The 17,775-nt window shown below is 46.9% G+C and overlaps 1 protein-coding gene across 2 annotated transcripts in view; it reads left to right on the forward strand.

Annotated features, from left to right (window-relative positions):
- The first annotated feature begins 6,687 nt into the window (after positions 1 to 6,687).
- The window catches only part of CACNB4 (calcium voltage-gated channel auxiliary subunit beta 4), a 225,686-nt gene continuing 214,598 nt past the window's right edge, over positions 6,688 to 17,775 (forward strand). Inside the window, exons 1-2 of one of the 2 annotated variants that reach the window (XR_013228081.1) lie at positions 6,688 to 7,176; positions 7,385 to 7,468. Coding sequence is in view for 1 of the 2 variants with exons in the window: in XM_077320034.1 (XP_077176149.1) it covers positions 7,120 to 7,176; positions 7,385 to 7,468 (141 nt within the window). In the remaining variant the exon portion in view is untranslated. The remainder of the gene's footprint in view (positions 7,177 to 7,384; positions 7,469 to 17,775) is intronic. The other variant, XM_077320034.1, reaches the window with a different exon arrangement.

Consider the following 17,775-nt stretch of genomic DNA (forward strand, 5'->3'; position numbering starts at 1 on the left):
AGCTGTTCTGACCGAGCAGTGATATCAGGGCTCTCTCAGCCTCACCCACATGACAGGGTGTCTGTTGTGGGGAGAGGAAAGAGAAGGCAATTGTAAGCCACTTTGAGCTTCCTTCGGGTACAGAAAAGCAGCATATAAAAACCAACTCTTCTTCCTGTTCCACAAAAGCACTGGAAATGGGTCTATGGACTTGGGCCTTTTTGAGCTTCACCTTCCCCACATCCTTTGGTGTCGCAGAACCCTGATTCCTGCATTCAGTGCCATCTTGTGCTTGGACAGAGTAAGTGCAGCATCACCAGTGGGTGAGGACAGAACCCTCCAGCCAGCTCCAGTGTGTTGTGCCTGACCTTGTGCAGAGTATCTTGGTTGGGTCAGATGATGGACTCTTAGATGCCTCTTGTTCAGGAGGCACTAATTCTTTCTGCTCACTTTGCTGTGCTCTCTGTGGACTGATGGAGGCTTCTGTGGATGGGTGAAAAGCAATACTGTTGAATTTCCAGGTCTGCTTTCCCAATGCTTTGCCCTTAAGCCTAGGTGTAGCTATACACAGTATGGACCGAGTATTAACATTTGGAGGAAACATGTTTTAATTCCCTACATTAATCTTGAATGCCTAATTTTCTTTATTACATTTTCATGCTGCCTTTTCTCCAGGCAGCCACCTCTGTTTTATCTTGCAGCAACTTTGCAAGGTAGTGTGAATCAGGAGAGATGAAGTGGGCCAAGTTCAGTTTTGTGGCAGGGCGGGGGGGTTGACCCTGGGCCTCCCTGACTTCTAGTTTCTGCATTATGCATTCAAATGCTATTCATTTTTTAAAAGGTGGGAGGGGATGATTATGAGACGCCAGGCCAAAAAGGAACTGAAGGGGGAGGAGAGAGAACAGAATACAGAGCATTGTTCACCATTACAGAAGGTAACTCAGAAGCTAATGCAACCTAAGGATACCTTGTGACCCAGTTAAGAGTAGGAAATAAAAGATTATGTAACCAGCCAACCTTATATGGCTTGGTAGCAAAATGTTCCCGTGATTCATTCTTTGTAAGTCACAGAAGTCTATATTGCCAGTTGCTTATTTGCATTGTGGATTCAAGACAGGGATAGCTTATGTTCAAAATGTTATGCTTTTGAAGACAGAAACTCTTAGGGGTGGGTGGGTTTTTTTATGAGCCAGTTCGCCGAGAGCGGCAGTCATACAAATCCAAATACCAAACCTCTTGAATCCATGTTAGTATTTAGGTAGGTGGATGCTGGAACCTCATTTTTGCTCGAAAGCATCGACTTCTAAAGAAATTAAAGTGCTTGGTACAATAGCTGTCCTGAATCTTTCAGTTAGTGTTGGTGGCAATGCCTTCCTCCCTCCCAACCAAACCTAGATCTTTTTCAAGGAATAAGAACCCTGATGGTGCCAGAGTAGCCAATAGATGCCTCCTAGCAAGTCCTTAGCAGACTTGCAAAATGACACTTTGACTATGGGGGTTTCAGTCGACCAGTGTGGCTAAAGTTGACCTCAGCTTGGTCTTTGGTCCATAGAATCATAGAGTTGGAAGGGGCCATTCAGGCCATCTAGTCCAACCCCCTGATCTACGCAGGATCAGCCCAAAGCATCCAAGAATAGTGTGTATCCAACCTTTGCTTGAAGACTGCCAGTGAGGGGGAGCTCACCACCTCCTTAGGCAGCCTATTCCACTGCTGAACTACTCTGACTGTGAAATTTTTTTTCCTGATATCAAGCCTATATCGCTGTACTTGTAGTTTAAACCCATTACTGCGTGTCCTCTCCTCTGCAGCCAACAGAAACAGCATCCTGCCCTCATTATTCCTATCACTGAAGTATTTATTTTATTTATATTTTTATACCGCCCTTCCCTATGGCTCTGGGCGGTTTACATAAAACATTTTGGAACATTCACATAGAAGACTATCAAAATCAATATAACAGTATAACAACAACATCAACTGGAACAATTAGAACAGCACTTCAACAATAACTTGACAATCCCTCAGTAGGTTCTGTCCCTCAGTCTGGGGGGGGGGGCACCTGTAGATGTTATGGGTCAGTCAGCCCCACCAAATGCCTGGTAGCACTTCATTACTGGAGCTGTTGAACTTCCTTTGTAGCAGAAGGCAGGCATGTCGATCACCTTGCTTTTACACGTGCCTTGCCTATAAAAAGCACATAAATAAGATTTAACCACATTGCTTTGGCGTACTCTGCAAAAAAAAAAAATGCCTGAAACTGAAACTGCTGTAATGAACGATTTATAGACCGGTTTTTAAAAATAAATCTTCATGTGTAGGTCAAATAGGAATGAGTGAAAAAGATCGGATGGGAAATATCTTCCAATATAGCGGAGGATTCCTTTCAATGTTCTTTTACCAGTGAGGTGGCCGATGGCTTCTTCAACTGGCCTGTTAGGGTTTTCTTGGTGTTTGGAACTCCACTGATATAGCTAAATTTTGTTTTTGGTAAGCAACATACGCCAAATTTCTTCAAGTTTCTATAGGACAGGGTACTTAAACATTTGTGGCCAGTTCCCGTGGCCCTACTTTTTTGTGTGCTGAGCTAATCGGCAAGAAGGAGGGCTCCCAAATTCTAAGGCTGTGTCTTTCTGCTGGCAGACATGGATATCCCCCATTTTTTTTTCTTCGCACAAGTTCCCTTTGAACTCTGGAAAGATGCTGCCTGGAATCAAAAGAGGCACTTGGGACAGCTGAAGGGTGGTACAGAAATCTGCTCAAGTTCCCACTCTTCTGAAAGTGGACCCCTGTGACTGGAAGAGGAACAAGGGGTCAAATTTGCTTAATTTCTCCCTTTCATGGTTTTTTGCCATGTAAGGTCCCATAGAACCAAGCATCTTTTCAGGCATCATTTGCCTGAATGTGAATGTGGTGGACATTGAAACATGGTGTGCTGCAGACTGGTTTATCTGAGAGTTTAAATGGTGTTTACTTAGCAAACGTTAGGATTGTGCTTCATTTAAGCTATCAGACGGTAGACTATGGCCCTTCTATATTATAGTTACTCTTAAGAAATTAATTGTTATATTCTTGGAACAGTGCTCAGCATCTGGGATTAATCGGCAAGATTATTAAAACCATAGTTAAGATGATAACGTTCTTGCCTATTACAGCAACTCGAAAACATACAGATTCAATTAAACTAATGTTCCATAGGAACATCCTGGGCTGTAAGCCAGGACTGAAGCCGGTGAATGTCGGAAGGGCAGATCTAAATGAGATTCTGCTGTGCAACCCCCCCCCCCCCCCAAAAAAAAAAACACTTAGGTAGGTGTTGCACATGGCTGGTATTGCCTTTACTTGGCAATTATTCTGTGCACTGTTTCATATGCTAAAAGATGAGGTGGGGGTGGGGAGATCCTTTGACCCAGGAGTGATTAACCACATTGCCTCTTGGTAGCCCTTTGTGTTCTGCTGTTGCTAGGCAGCTTGTTACCAAGATAAAATTGCAACTTGTCCCATTTGTTGTGCATCTTGTTTTCCAACTGCCCAGTTGGCATCGCAAACACACTGTCAAAAACAGAGTTTGGGTTTAGGATTTTTAAATCATTTCTGTCCAGAATCTCCCCCCGCCCCCACCTATTATGTTATTTAAATTTAAATCTGCATTTGTTAAAAGGGTTTAGGCAGTGAGAAGCAGGCTCCAGGACTAGAATAGGCAAAGAAGGGCTTTTAATTTTGGACATTCAGGACATTTATCACAAAGGGTCTTACACCAAAACCTCAGTGGGTTTGGGGATCAGATTGCAGAAGTCATGGTTGTAAACTGCCACCCATCCCCATGGCTTAAAATTTGAGCCGTGGTTGAGTTGTAGTTGGTTGATTTAAGTTCATTTGAAGTCATGTGAAGCAGATGTATTTGCATGTAAGCGGTTTCTTGGTGTCAGGTGGATTTGCACCATGAGATGAGCTCCATTGGTGGCTGGAAGATCTTACAGGAGCCCTGCCGAACGCAGCAAATGACAGGCATCACCAGGAAGTGGGCAGTAGCTGTTGCACAATGTGTAACTTGGCCCTGCTTGTGGTAGTGAGAAAGGAGTTCACATAATAAAAATAACTCGGACTTACCTCTTGGCATTGGAAGCTGAATGGACCAGGTCCAGTCTTGCTCCGTAAACTGTATATAGGATTGCAGAAGGTTGCAGGACTTCAATCTTTATGGGAAATTGTATATACTTTGGGGGATCTTTAGCTGGATCCTCTAATGAGTAATTTGTTCAAAAAGCTCTCTGTGTGTGTGTGAAGGAGGATGAGTAATAGGGACTGTTGAATGGTTAATGCTTTCCTCTCTTCCCTAATCAGATCTGCCTCCTCTTGACGACTGCTTCCAGCTCCCAAGAGGGGGGAAAAGAAAGGTGCTTTTATTATGCCTGACTTTTCCCTCTCTGCTGGGGGGAAAAACAAGATAGAAATACTGTAAAGAACTTTCTGCCCTGACACTTTGGTCTCAGCTAGTTTTATACCCCTGATAGCAGATGCTTTACATGAAACATCAAGAGGATCTGATTCAATCCCTGGCTCATTCTGCACAGGTTGGATAATGCACTTTCAACACACTTTAGAAGAAGGTTCTTATATGCTGCTTTTCTCTACCCGAAGGAGTCTCAAAGTGGCTTACAATCACCTTCTCTTTCCTCTCCCCACAACAGGCACCCTGTGAGGTGGGTGAGGCTGAGAGAGCCCTGATATCACTGTTCAGTCAGAACAGCTTTATCTGTGCTGTGGCAAGCCCAAGGTCACCCATCTGGCTGCATGTGGGGGAGTGCAGAATTGAACCCGGCCGCCATATTAGAAATCTGCACTCCTAACCACTACAACAAACTGGCTCTCAAATAACACTTTAGAAGCAGATCTTTCTGTCATCTGGCTGCTGTTCGCGGAGTGGACTCACTCGTGTGTATGGTGACCTCAAATATGTCTTCTTAAAGGAAGAATCAATACTTTTAGTGGACCATTCTTTCTGGCATGGAGGAATTTTTTATATGGGAACAGATTAATTAACAATGGGCTTTAACCTCTGAGTAAATATGGTTTGAGGTGAGGTTGTTAGTTACCCCACTGATTTCAGGCATGAGCATTTATGGATGCCAAGGCAATTCAGCCTAGAAGCTCACTGAGTGACCTTGGGCTGGTCACTCACCTACAATCTGACCTTCAACACAAGGCTGTTGTCAATAGGCTGGAAAGGACCCCGTATGAGCACCTTGGATGATCAGTGGAAGAATCATAAAATCACGAAACAAGTAAAAACGTGGACCCATTCTGAGGCGGGTGAGTAAAATAAAAAGGTCAATCCAGTCCCACTCCACAATCACCACAGGCAGGGGTAGTCAAACTGCGGCCCTCCAGATGTCCATGGGCTACAATTCCCATGAGCCCCTGCTAGTGAATGCTGACAGGGGCTCATGGGTATTGTAGTCCACAAACATCTGGAGGGCCACAGTTTGACTACCCCTGCACCACAGGGTACATTTTTGAGAGAGGTTCTAGCTGAGCAAGTTTTGAAGGGGTCCCTAGATCTGCAGAGAGTGGCATTGATCTAACCTGAAGTCTCTCTCTCACACACATCAGGCATTTAAATTTACAACATGTGTTTATAAACTTGGAGCTTATTTTTAGTATATAATTTTTTTTTTAAGTGGAGTGCGGGGGTGTGGTCGGGAAGTGCTCTAAGTTCCACCCATCTCCCATGCTCATTTAGATTCTCCCTGGCTCAGTGTGAATTTCCAGAACTTTCCAGATTTGAATTGTGGCCTGGTGATGGGGAAACCCTCCTTTAACTGACCATGCCTGTCAGAGAAGGATGTTTTTGTGTGGAAGGCAGGTCCAGGAGAAGCTGGGCTCTTCTACTGGAACAAAAATAAATAGGAGCCATATGACACCTGGATGACAAGTTTTTGTTTTTGTTTTAAAAGCCGGCATCTATTTGGGTAGACTAATTCAAGTGGGTAGCTGTGTTGGTCTGTCTGAAGTAGCACAATAAAACTTGAGTCCAAAGGTACCTTTAAGACCAACAAACATTTATTCAAGGCGTGAACTCTGGTGTGCAGGCACACTTCTTCAGACAAAATGGAACAAGAATCCTGAGAGTACAGATATACAGAAAAGGTAAAGTTGTGGCAACTGAGTAAACTGTGTCATAGTGTCCGAATCACACCATATGATCATTCTTTGGTAAAACAGCCAATGGGTCCTTTTGAGTCCAATTGTAGTTCACAAAAAACATCGGAGAAATAAAACTGTCCCTGATAGCAATTAAGAGCAGACCCTTTCCCAGTTGTGGAAAGAAAGAACCCAAAGAGACTAGTTGCTCGGGTAGACGAAGGCAGGCTGCTTCACTCGCTTGGAGGGCCCAGCCATCTGCACGGAAACCGACCCTGGCACCAGACCGGGGGCCTTTTTCCAGGCGACGCGCGTTTTCCTTCGGATCTCCGCGAAGGACGGAACACGCTCTGGGACCCCCTCGGAGACCAGGCAGGTGTTCGGGGGGTGAAGCTCCCACATCAACGCTGCCTTCCTCGAGCTCACGCCCCGGCCCGCCAACCCCCAGCCCCGCGCCTTCGAGGGCAGCCTAAGAACCCACGGGCGAGCGCGGCTCTGTTCCCTGCGGGATGAGCCCGGTCTCCCTCCCACCTCCTCGCAAGCCGCGGGCTGGGCTGCCGCTCTCCTGAGAGCTCGGGCGAGCAGGCTCCCTTCAGAAGCAGCACGGCCGGCCGGGCGGCAAGCAATAGGGGGCAGGTCCTGGCAGCCCCACCTCCCCACGCCTCTGGCCCGGCAGCGCCCGGACCCCAGCGGGAGGCTCCCGTGCAGCCGCGCGTCCCGAAGAACCCCTCCCCTGGAGGCCGCCCCGCCCTGCCTGCCTCCGCCGCCGCCGGGTGCGCGGGTGACCTTTCAGAGGGAAAAGGCGTCGCTGTCGCTTTAAGGGTTCCGCCGCTCTCCGCTCGCAGCGCCCTGAGCCGACTCCATCCCCACGCGAGCGAGCGAGCGAGCGGGCGAGCAGCAGGCACGCAGCGGCGGCGGCAGCGGCAGCAGAGGCAGCAGCGCGGAGGGCTTCGGCGGCGTGCTCCGACCGCGCCTGGGGAGCCCCGGCGGCGCCCAGCATGTCCAAGCACCCTTCCTCGTACGGCAAGAACGGGCTCGCCGACCCCATCTTCCAGGTGTCTCGCTTGTCCGCCCGCCGAGCGCGAGGAGCCGGCCCCCGTTGGGGAGGGGGAGAGGCCGGACAGCCGGCGGGCGGTGGGAAAAGCGCCCCCTCCCCAGCTGCGAGGGCTGACCCAGCTTGCTTGCCCAGAGGGGCCCCTTCCCTCCTCCCCATTGAGCTAACCATCTCCCTTCCCTCTCCCCCCCCCGCCCCCCTTGCTCCAGGGGTCCCGAGGCACGGCCACGCGCAGGAGCCGCTTGAAGCGATCCGATGGCAGCACAACTTCCACCAGCTTCATCCTCCGGCAGGTAAGCGGGAGGGGAGGGGAGGGGAGGGGGTGCGCAGCCCCCGAAGCGCGCGCGCGCCCAGGAAAGTGGCGGGCGGGAGGCCACGTGGCTTCGGGCGAGCCCGCCTGGGGGGCCGGCGGTGGGGGTTTGTTGCAGGAGAAGGGCCGGCCTGGGGGGCCGCGGCGCGGAGGCTGCGCGGGTGTCGCGAAGCCTTTTCGGCGGACGGGGCTCCGTTGGATCGAGGGGCTTGGGAGCGGCTGTGATCGGGCGCGGAGGGTTTTACAAAAGACCGGGTCGAGTCGAAGGTCGTCAGGGGCAAACCGCAGAGGTGCCGCTCCAGCCCCGTTCCCCTGACCGCGGGCGGCAAGGAGCACTTGGCTGGCTTCTGGCCATCTGGGCCTGGATGCGCCCCCCTCCCCCTCTGTAGCTTTAGCCGACCCGTCGCTTGACCTGCTTGTTCTGAGCATGAATGTACCGGTTCGCAAATTGTCTTCGCATGTAGGCCAATTATCATTTGGAATAGAGAGATGTCACCCAGCCCTCTTTCTCTGCTTGGGAGTTGTGCAGGGAACATCGGCTGTATGAATTGTGAAGGAAGCCCCAAAAGTGATGGTGCTGAATTAATCCTAAACTTGGATTTTGAACTGGGTCAAGGAGTCATCCTTGGAAAGTGTTGCTCTTGGGAATCTGTTCTAAAACACATTTCCCCCTTGTTTATTTGCTCTTCTTTTGCATCATGTAGTTAACGCCTGAAGCCAAATTTAAGACTGTAAACTTTATAGCAGAGACTTTGGGACTCAGTAGAGTGTTGTCCATATTGATGGCTCCTTTAAAAAATAAACGGTGCTTATTAGAAAGGTGCATCTGAGCAAACACAGCGTTTCCGTGTGATGGAATTGTCACAGCTAACTCATGTGCATTTAGAATTGCATCTTGGGCCTAGCAGCCTTGTCTTTAAGAATTACTCATTTCTGACAATATTGTCTGTCTGACTGGCTTTATAGGTCGAGATGCGTATCTACAAAAGCAAAAATAAAAATTCAGGCTTGGTTGGTGGATTTTCTCTTTCTGGTATAGTAGGGGAAGGGGGTAAAGGTGAATCAGATACATATAAAAATGTGCCTTTAAATAAATACGCACTAGATTCTGTCTTTAACCTGCTGAACCTCAGAAATTATATTTAGCTTAAAATGTAAATTAGCATAGATTTAGCGGAGTGAAACAAGGTAAGAACATGGCTTTGTGAGGGGGAAGTGTTATTCTGTACTGGAGTAAGAGTTTTAATGTGTATGTAGGTAAGGAAAAGGGGGCAGAAAAGGGGACTGAAACCACAACCAAAGAAGGCAAATGAGAAATTGGAGAGAAGCCTATTCTTTGGGGGGGGGGGGGGCTTCTGCTTAAACTGGAAACCCTGGCATTCTCTATGTTCCTTCTCTTAACTCTTTCCCAGTTTGTAGCTTTTAGCTGCTGCTTCTCTGTATTGTAATCTGTTATCAAGCGATAGATTGGGTTAGATATCCTGAGCTGAATTAGGTCATATTGGCTCTGTAGTGTGCTGATTGTTAGACTTGTGTGCACAGAAAATCCTAATGATACATACCCATATACTATGTGTAGCAGTGATATTTCTTGTAATAGCTGTACTATGTGTGCACCCATCACAGGGAATCACAGGCACAGATTCAAAGAGCTGCAAATTGTTGTGTGCTCCCAGAAGTGTGGGAGAGGTTTCTCTTATGGTGCTACTCCATCCTGTATGGCAGACCTCTTGAAACTGAAGGAGAGTTGCCACAGTAGTTTGTGGCATGTCGTAAGGACCTGCTTTTAAGGAAGCATCCTGTATAACAAAACACTTGCAGGTGTGTAACTTAGCTTTCTGGAGCCTAGCCACAACCCAAAACAATTATGACTCTTCTGTATTAAGGTGTATTTGAGATGTGATCACCAATGTGATTTTTGTGGAGTGTTCTCCCTGAGGTTTTTAGGGCTTTCTGATATGTATTTTGCATACTGTGAAGTAATATGTTGCCTGGTGATCTTGGAGAGCCAGCTTGGTGTAGTGGTTAGGAGCATGGACTTCTGATTCTGTGCTCCTCCTCTACATGCAGCCAGCTGTGTGACCTTGGGTTCACCATGGCCCTGATAAAGCTGTTCTGACTGAGAAGTAATATCACGGCTCACTCAGCCTCCCCTCCCTCACAGGGTGTCTGTTGTGGGGAGAGGAAAGGGAAGGCGATTGTAGGCCTCTTTGAGACTCCTTCGGGTAGAGAAAAGCAGCATATAAGGACCAACTCTTCTTCTGTTTCTGGGGCCTAAAATGCATAGTTGTTTGTTTTAATGCGCATGGTCTGATTCGGTCAAAATTAAGCACATTAAATCCTATTGATTTCAATGAAACAGTTCAGTGATGCTTATCTTTCCTCCTGAAATCAATGAAAAGGGCTTCATTTTTGGCACGATTCTGTTATGTGAGGCCTTAGAGAGTTCTTGTTACCTTGCCGACTCTTTCAACTGCATTGTTCTGTAGTTCTGTAATCCTAGTCCTGACACACTGTCTGTGGGAGACCCTGGCTGTCGGGCTGAATTACTTTTCACGTTTTGTAATCCGCTTTGAGTCTCAGTGAGGAAGGGGGACTATAAACGAAGCTAATAAGAATAATAATTTTCTGTATTGAATGACCACTGCTTGTGTGTTGTCTATATCTTCTTAAATGAGATGTGGTGAGCTGAAGTATATAAGTATGAAATATTCTACTGACATGATTTTTTATTGTTAAAGCACAATGTGACAGCAGTATGATTTTCAAATCAACACTGCATTTTTGTTGTGTGTTTTTTTAATGCTTTGTTTTGAAGCTATGAATTATGCTTGGTGTGTAAACTGACTGGAATGAGTCTGCTGGAGTTTTCTATTGCTGCTGTAAATCAAAATTTTTGGTTTTGGCCTGGATTGTTTTCTGCTTAAACTTGAGCCAAAAAACAAAAACACAGAAAGCTTGGGTCAGGCTCTTTATTCATTTATTTTGGGTACAAATGAACATATATTTTGCAATTTGGTCTATAACTCCTCCCCCCCCCCCCCGGGTAGGATTCTACAACATTCTTGTTATCTTCTCCAGAGTTCTCTTGTAGTCACATACGACTTCGAAAGCTTGTCATTGTTATCCTCTGAGGGAAAGGTACAGGAAGTGCTTTGTTGTGACAGCCTTCCGAAGTTAAAGCTAGCAGTTTATGTCCACTTCATATCCAGGATGAGGGCATGAAGTTTAACTAATTCTAGGGCAGGGATAGTCAAACTGCGGCCCTCCAGATGTCCGTGGACTACAATTCCACAGCGAATGCTGGCAGGGGCTCCTGGGAATTGTAGTCCACGGACATCTGGAGGGCCGCAGTTTGACTACCCCTGTTCTAGGGACTGCTGACTCTGTTCCCGGGAGCTGGAGATGCAGCAGTCAGTTATGCTTTTACTGGCATTGTTCACCTGTCCAGTTTAAGCCAGGTAGCCCTTGAGAGGGCAGCCGTGGCTCCTGGTAGAGTGGAAAGAGGAGAGGAGGGTCACTTTAATGTGTGCACCATAAAATTAAGAACCCAATCAAAAAACAATACACAAAGCTAACATTGATAATAATATGGTACTCTGTGTACCTGACAAACCCAGCTGCTGGATGCCGAGTCTCCCCCCCAGCAAAATCTTGCATGCTTGGCAAGGTTAATCCTTATGCAGCCCCCTCCTTTTTCAGGGAGAGGACCCTGGCAAGTGTCCCATAACTGATATCGTCTCTTTTCCTCTCTTTTTAATTTTGTGGTATTTAGTTTCTGATCGTTCTTTGGGTGGGGGAGCTGGTTCAGTCGTAGAACCTCTGCTTGGCATGCAGAACATCTTGAGTTCAATCTGCAGCATCTCCGGGTAAAAGGATCAAGTGGCAGGTGATGTGAAAGACCTCAGCCTGATACTCTGGGGAGCTCCTGCCAGGCTGAATAGTACTGATCTTAATGAACTGATGGCCTGATTCAGGATGAGGCAGGTTCATGTGTTCATGTGACTTGCATCTGTCTTCTGTTATTTATTGGATAGATTTATCCCCCACTGCAATCAGCAAGCCATCTTGCGGTGAGTTACATAAAAGGATAAAGCCCCACATAAAAAATTAAAGCTACCCCCCCATTACAAGACAGAACCTGGTGGCAAGAAAGAAAGAACCCCAACCTCCTCACCCTGTCCTCCAGCAACCCCCACTTAGTGCCTCAGGGGGAAATCCAGTGGTGCCGTCAGTCCAATAGATGTGTAGGCGGGAGGGGCCCCTCAGACCTTCCATGCCCTGGCTTCAATCGGAAGAGCTCTGTCTTCCCAGTCTTGCAGAACCACAACAGCTGCTGCAGGGCCCTCAGCTCTTCCAGGAGCTCATTCCACCTGGTCAGAATTGACTGAAAAGGCCCCGGCCGTGGTCGAGCTCAAACAAACCACCATCAACAAATTATTACCTGCAGAGCAAAAGGCCCTGTGAGGGGGATAGGGAGACAGGCGGTCCCTCAGATATGTGGGTCCCAGAGCACAAAGGGCCTTAAAGGTCAAAACCTTGAACTTGATCTGGGCATTCATTATGATAAAATCTGTATTTATACTTTTTGTGCTTTTGTTGATAGGCTGGATCCATCCAGCTTTTGGGCTCAGTCTGATGGAGTGATAGCAGGCTATCAAATTTTACTCCTTTTTCCTCGTTGTTACTTAGGGGTGCCAACCTCCAGGGAGTGGCTGGAGATCTCCCACTATTACGACTGATCTCCATGCAACAGAGATCAGCTCACCTGCAGGAAATAGCCACTTTTCAAGGTGGGATTATACACCATTGAAGTCCCTCCTCAGGCTCCACCCCCAAAATCTGTGTATTTCCCAACCTGGAGCTGGCAGCCCTATTACTACTGTTGTTGTCCAATAATCCCTGGCACAGCTTGTGTTGTGGTCAAAGAGGACCCATTTTTCCATTTTCGTGAACAGAATTGATTGAGTTGAATCCAAACTATTGCCACTTGCCTGGTAATAGAACAGTGAAATGTTACTTTACAGCTGAAAGCCATGTGGAAAATAAACATTGTGAGAGCAATTTCACTTCTGAATTAAGCAGTATTTTGTTTTATGTTTCAATGATGCCTCCATTTATTGCATAATAAAAACTATATATCATTTTCTTTATTTGGAAGCTCTTCTGATTGTTGGAATACACAGGACCATAAAGTTGCACTGAGCTCAGGCTGCTGTTAACACTGATAAATCATGGAAGACTAATACATTTCAAGAGGCACATGAGCAGGTCAACTCGGTCTTGGTGTTGGCATTCTGTTATGGGATCATTGTCACTCCACAAAACGGAATGACAGCGCTGCCAAGCTGAGCCATTCTTCAGTTTTTTTGTTGGTGCTGGGAGAGAAAGAGACATCATTGTCACGCAAAAGAAGAGAGAGCGGGAACATGTAGCTTAATATAACCTTCAGTCCAAGGCATTTGAACGGTTGCATCAAAAATTAATAAAATGAGTCCGGTTTCATCTTGTATTATGGGGTTGTGCCTGTTCAGCAGAGAGGCTGTGGGCATGCTCTACAGCTGTCAGATGAATCTTTTCAGAGGGCTTATTCAGACAAAATTTGGCTGTAGGCAGTGCCCGCCCAACCAGCAGGCAAACCTAAACTGTCGCCTAGTACAGACAGGATTTTGAGAGATGCTTGAAAACCCTGCAGTAATGTTTTCCTCTCCCTGGGCTCAGGGCTGCCCTCTCCCTTGTGCCTCCAGGATACCACCTGCAGCTGTGTTTCTAGATGGGGCTGGTGGAAGAAGAAAGGAGGCACAGGTATCTCATCTGTGTCTGCCAGCTGAGACTGGTGAGGTGAAAGGAGCCTTCTAGGTTGCTCACACCCTGTACTGCCCAGGTTTCAGCTGCTTTGGCTGTTTAGTGTGGAATGTGTTAAGCAGCAGGAAGAAGCGAACGCTTCTTGGGGCATCCAGTGGTAGAGCAGAGCTGCTTGAAGAGAGAGCAAAGCTTTCCCTGTGTCTCTGCCTCCCCCCAGTGGGGCATGAGACATAGGAAGAATATGTATGGATGAATCCGAGTTTGAAACTGGCCATCCCAATGAGTTCTAAATCTGTGTTCCAACCACTGCACTACATCGGTTCTTCAAATTTACCTTGCATCAAGATGGCATTGTGACTTAAATAAGATCTCAGAAGAAGTGCCAAGTTTTCTGTGGAGCAAATAATTTAATTTTAACTTTAAGGATTATATTTACCACCCCTAATCAGAACAGCCATTTTAGAATTGACTGTTGACTATTCTTGGCCCTAGGGAGGCTTGCTTGGCCTTGACCAGGGCCAGGGCCTTTTCGGTCCTGGCCCCTACCTGGTGGAATGAGCTCCTGAAGGAGGTGTGGGCCCTTGAAGAGCTTTCTGCTTTTCGGGGGTCCTGCAAAACGGAGCTCTTCCACCAGGTTTATGGTCAGGGCCAGTGCAAGAGGCAGTGTTATGGGTCCCCTCTCCTACTGGAGCATCTACATCTGGTTCCCCCATGCTGCGTTGTGTTAGGAATAAGGGTTTTTGCCATCTGGAATTACTGCATTGTTATAGGGGTTTTAATGGGATTTTAAGGGGGTTTTATTGTATTACTGAATTTTTTGTGTAACCCAACGCGAGCCGGTCTCCGAGAACAGCGGGCTAGAAATTGAATAAATAAAAAAAATAAATTTCTGTACCCAGCAAGAGTTTAGTCCAGCAACATTAAAGACATTCTAGATTTCTAGAGTTATAAGCATTTGAGAGTCAAAGCTGCTTCTTCAAGCTTATGCCATGGAAATTGGTGCTGTTGAACTGTAATCTTGCTCTTCTAGCGCATAAAGAAGAAAAGGTACCAAATCCAACAAGGAAAATAGGAAAAAACAATTGGTGCTTTCAGGGAAAGAACCTTTAATATTTGTGAAAACCTAACGCATTTTGCGTCAAGTTTCCTTAGGAGAAATCATTTCAGATCCTTAGAAGAATGTTACTTTCCCTTTTTCTCCTTGTTTGCTTTGTTGGACTTGGTTTAATACTCTGAAAAGCACTGGGTCACTGCAGGTCAAGCACAAAGCAGCAGGCCTGCATTTTAGCTATAGGTGCCGAGTAAGTATTGGACAGAACAATTTTACTTTAGTAAGATCTTGTCGATGGTGTAAGTTATAGAGGGAGGCTGTGTAGGGAAGCTTTTTTAGAAATGGTTTTTAGAGAGGTTTTTTGGCAACGGGGGTATCGGGATTGTCTAAGGGAGAGACAAGCAGTTGATTAAGGCCTCAGCTTGCAGTGGATCTTCACATTGGCAAGGGCCGGTTAATTTGCTCGGCCTGTGTAACCTGCCTGAACTCTTAGTTACATAAAGCTACACTTACTGGAGATTGATAGTGTTTTATCTCACGAATGGTTAACGTCAGTGAGGATTTAAGCTAACCTCTTGGACAGGAGAAGTTTAGAAATCGTGAGATGGGTATAACAATGAATATAAGTTTATCCCCTTGATTTTTTGGTTCGCTTACATTGAAGAGACTTGGTGCCATGGAAATATGCCTTTGGCTCTCCTTGACAGGCTAGATGTAACATCAGTATGTAGCCTCTAGGTCAGGGGTAGTCAAACTGTGGCCTTCCAGATGTCCATGGACTACAATTCCCATGAGACCCTGCCAGCACTCGCATTCGCTGGCAAGGGCTCATGGGGATTGTAGTCCATGGACATCTGGAGGGCCACAGTTTGACTACCCCTGCTCTAGGTGTTCCTGGATCTGTCTTAATTGTGGGGAAATGGTATCAAGGGGGACTAGTAGTGCTTTTTATTGTTGGGGGAGTTTGAATATGCAAGGAGAATGCAGCATCAGGCTGCTTAAAACAATAGCTTTATTTGGAAGATACCGTCAACAACTATATATAGAAAGAGAGATAAAGACCTATATATTGTCTGCAGTCTTTCTTCTATTCATCTGTTGTTCTGCAGGGAGAAAGTGTGCTCAAAAAGCAGGAAGTCTCCCTTGGAGGACACTGCAGGAGATGATTTGAAAATCATCAGGAAGTTCCTGTCCTATCTATGCTAAATGCACCTCTCCTTCAGTGTCCCCTGCAGGACACCCTTTATATTCTGCTCAGTTATGCATACCACAGAACTTACATATTCCAATGTTTATCAGCTTTCTCTGATGCACTGACTGTGTCTCTCCCTAAAGCGCCAGGCCATCTATATTTATAGGGTTGGCTACAGAAATGAGTTACAAGTGGGGCCTGCCCTTGAAAACTGACATACAGTATGGCAGCCCATTTCCTGATGAGTACAGAGAAGAACTTCAGTCAGCTCTGTGGAAACTAAACAGAATGCCAGTAAGCAATCCTGGATCAGACTTTTAAAAACCCTTGATGATCTGGGTTCTGCATACCTGCTTCTCCTCTTGTTAACATTATTCACGAATGCCCTGCTCTGTCTTCCTTCCTGTTGTGAATAACGGCAGTGAGGAGGTAGACCTTCAAAGAACACTCAGGGCTTACAAATAATCTGCTGTAGTCAGGGACTTGGCAGCAGGGGGTGTTTGATCTTGAATTAATCTTCCGGGAAGACTTTTGGCACCTGCCTTTCCCCCCCAACTTTCCCCCCATCTACCCGGTTTGGGTTAAAGGACTCTTGCCCAGATGACTGGGTCTGAGAACCACTGGGAGCCCCCTTGCCATTTTGGGGAATCTCTGATCCAGCATTTTGCTTGGTTAGTCCTCAGCAGTCTGCCTCCCATGTTTGAGCTCTGTTACATCTGACAACTCATCTGTGGCCCACATGTTCTCTCTGCTTGTCTTCACAGTTTGTTCCATGTCTTGCGTTTTCACCCCTGGTGAACGTCTTACCTCTGAGTTGGTTGCTAACAGCCTGATAATGCTCAAGCAGTTCAATGAGACAGAGAGAGAGGACCTGGCAAGCCCACACATACATCTGTTGTTTCAGGAGCACAGCTAAATACTCAGACATTTATCATCTTCATCTCATTAGCTAAGGGGCATTACAGCATTGTTGGTTATTAAAATAACCTGTCTCCTATGTTTGTGTGTGTGTCTATGGTTTTTCTTATTTAATGCCTTCTCTTCCTGCTGTGTTCTTACTGTAATTTCCTACTTGGCCTACAAAGCTCTCTTGGTGAATGCATGCCTTAGAGCAAGTTTTTGTTTTTATTACTATTTTTTTTAAAAACCAGCTTGTTTTTACTTATTCCAGTGAAATTGCTCGAATGTCCACTTGATGAGAAATGGTAGCATCTCCCTTTTGCATCCGAAACAGCAAAGCTTTGCCGATGGGGGTGGAAAACTTGCATGCTGCTGAGGTCTCTGTGGCAAGATCAATCACAAACCTGCATTTCCTCGAGTTGCAATTTCCAAGCTCACAATCCGTTTGGGCCCCCTTTTTGTGGCTGCCTTGACGATGCAGCCAGAAAAGCGCTAAGTCCTGGCTGGATAGCATGTGGAGGTGCTGTGGTTGGTGTGCTAATTGACTGGATGCTGGAGCAGGTGGATTGGGGCAGTTGGCCCAAAGGGGCTGTCATTCATATGTGTAGTTGCTACTAAGATGAAGTAGGAAGCACATTTTGCAAGGGGAAGTTGAGCTCTCCACCAATGTCTTCTTCTCAGCACAAATATGGAAGACTAGATTCAAACCCCGTTCGTGAGAATGGGCTTTGAAAGACCCCGCCCCCCACACCGTGGCCGCCCAGTAGACACATAGAGGCGGCATTGCTCCTGGGTTTGGCGTTTCTTGGCCCGGTGGGAAGGCCTGATTCCCCCCTCCCCCTTGGCAGTGGTAGAGGCCCCGGGTGTGCTTCTAGGCCCGAGGGGAAGACCTCCTTCTTTACTCACAGTGTCCTGCCGCTTCCCCGTCGCTTTCTGGCCTGTCCTGGTGAGGGCCTAGAAGCCTGTCTTGGTGAGGGCCTAGAAGCCTTTCTGCCCTGTTCTGGTGAGGTCCTAGATTGTGCCCTCACCCAATTGGCTAGAACTGCTGTTTGTCGACCCGGACAGGCCCCACCCACTTACACAGTAGTGAAATATGAAGGTAGAAAGATTGTTGTGTGTGGGAAAATGGTGGGCAGTAGTGTATTAACCATCCACTGATTCTCTTATGTAAATGCCTCTACCAGCCATTTTTTCTCCCCCTTCCCAATGGAGGAAACGACTGGGCAGAAGATGCCTTGGCAGGGAAGAATTGGTCAGTCCTCCCCCTTGCAGTCCTTCATGGCAAATGTCCCCTGCTCTGCTCTTGCTCTTGTGTTCACGGGAGGCCCTGTGCGTACCAGCA

Source organism: Paroedura picta, chromosome 2, assembly GCF_049243985.1.
Source record: "Paroedura picta isolate Pp20150507F chromosome 2, Ppicta_v3.0, whole genome shotgun sequence".
In the NCBI taxonomy this organism is placed as follows: Eukaryota; Metazoa; Chordata; class Lepidosauria; order Squamata; family Gekkonidae; genus Paroedura; species Paroedura picta.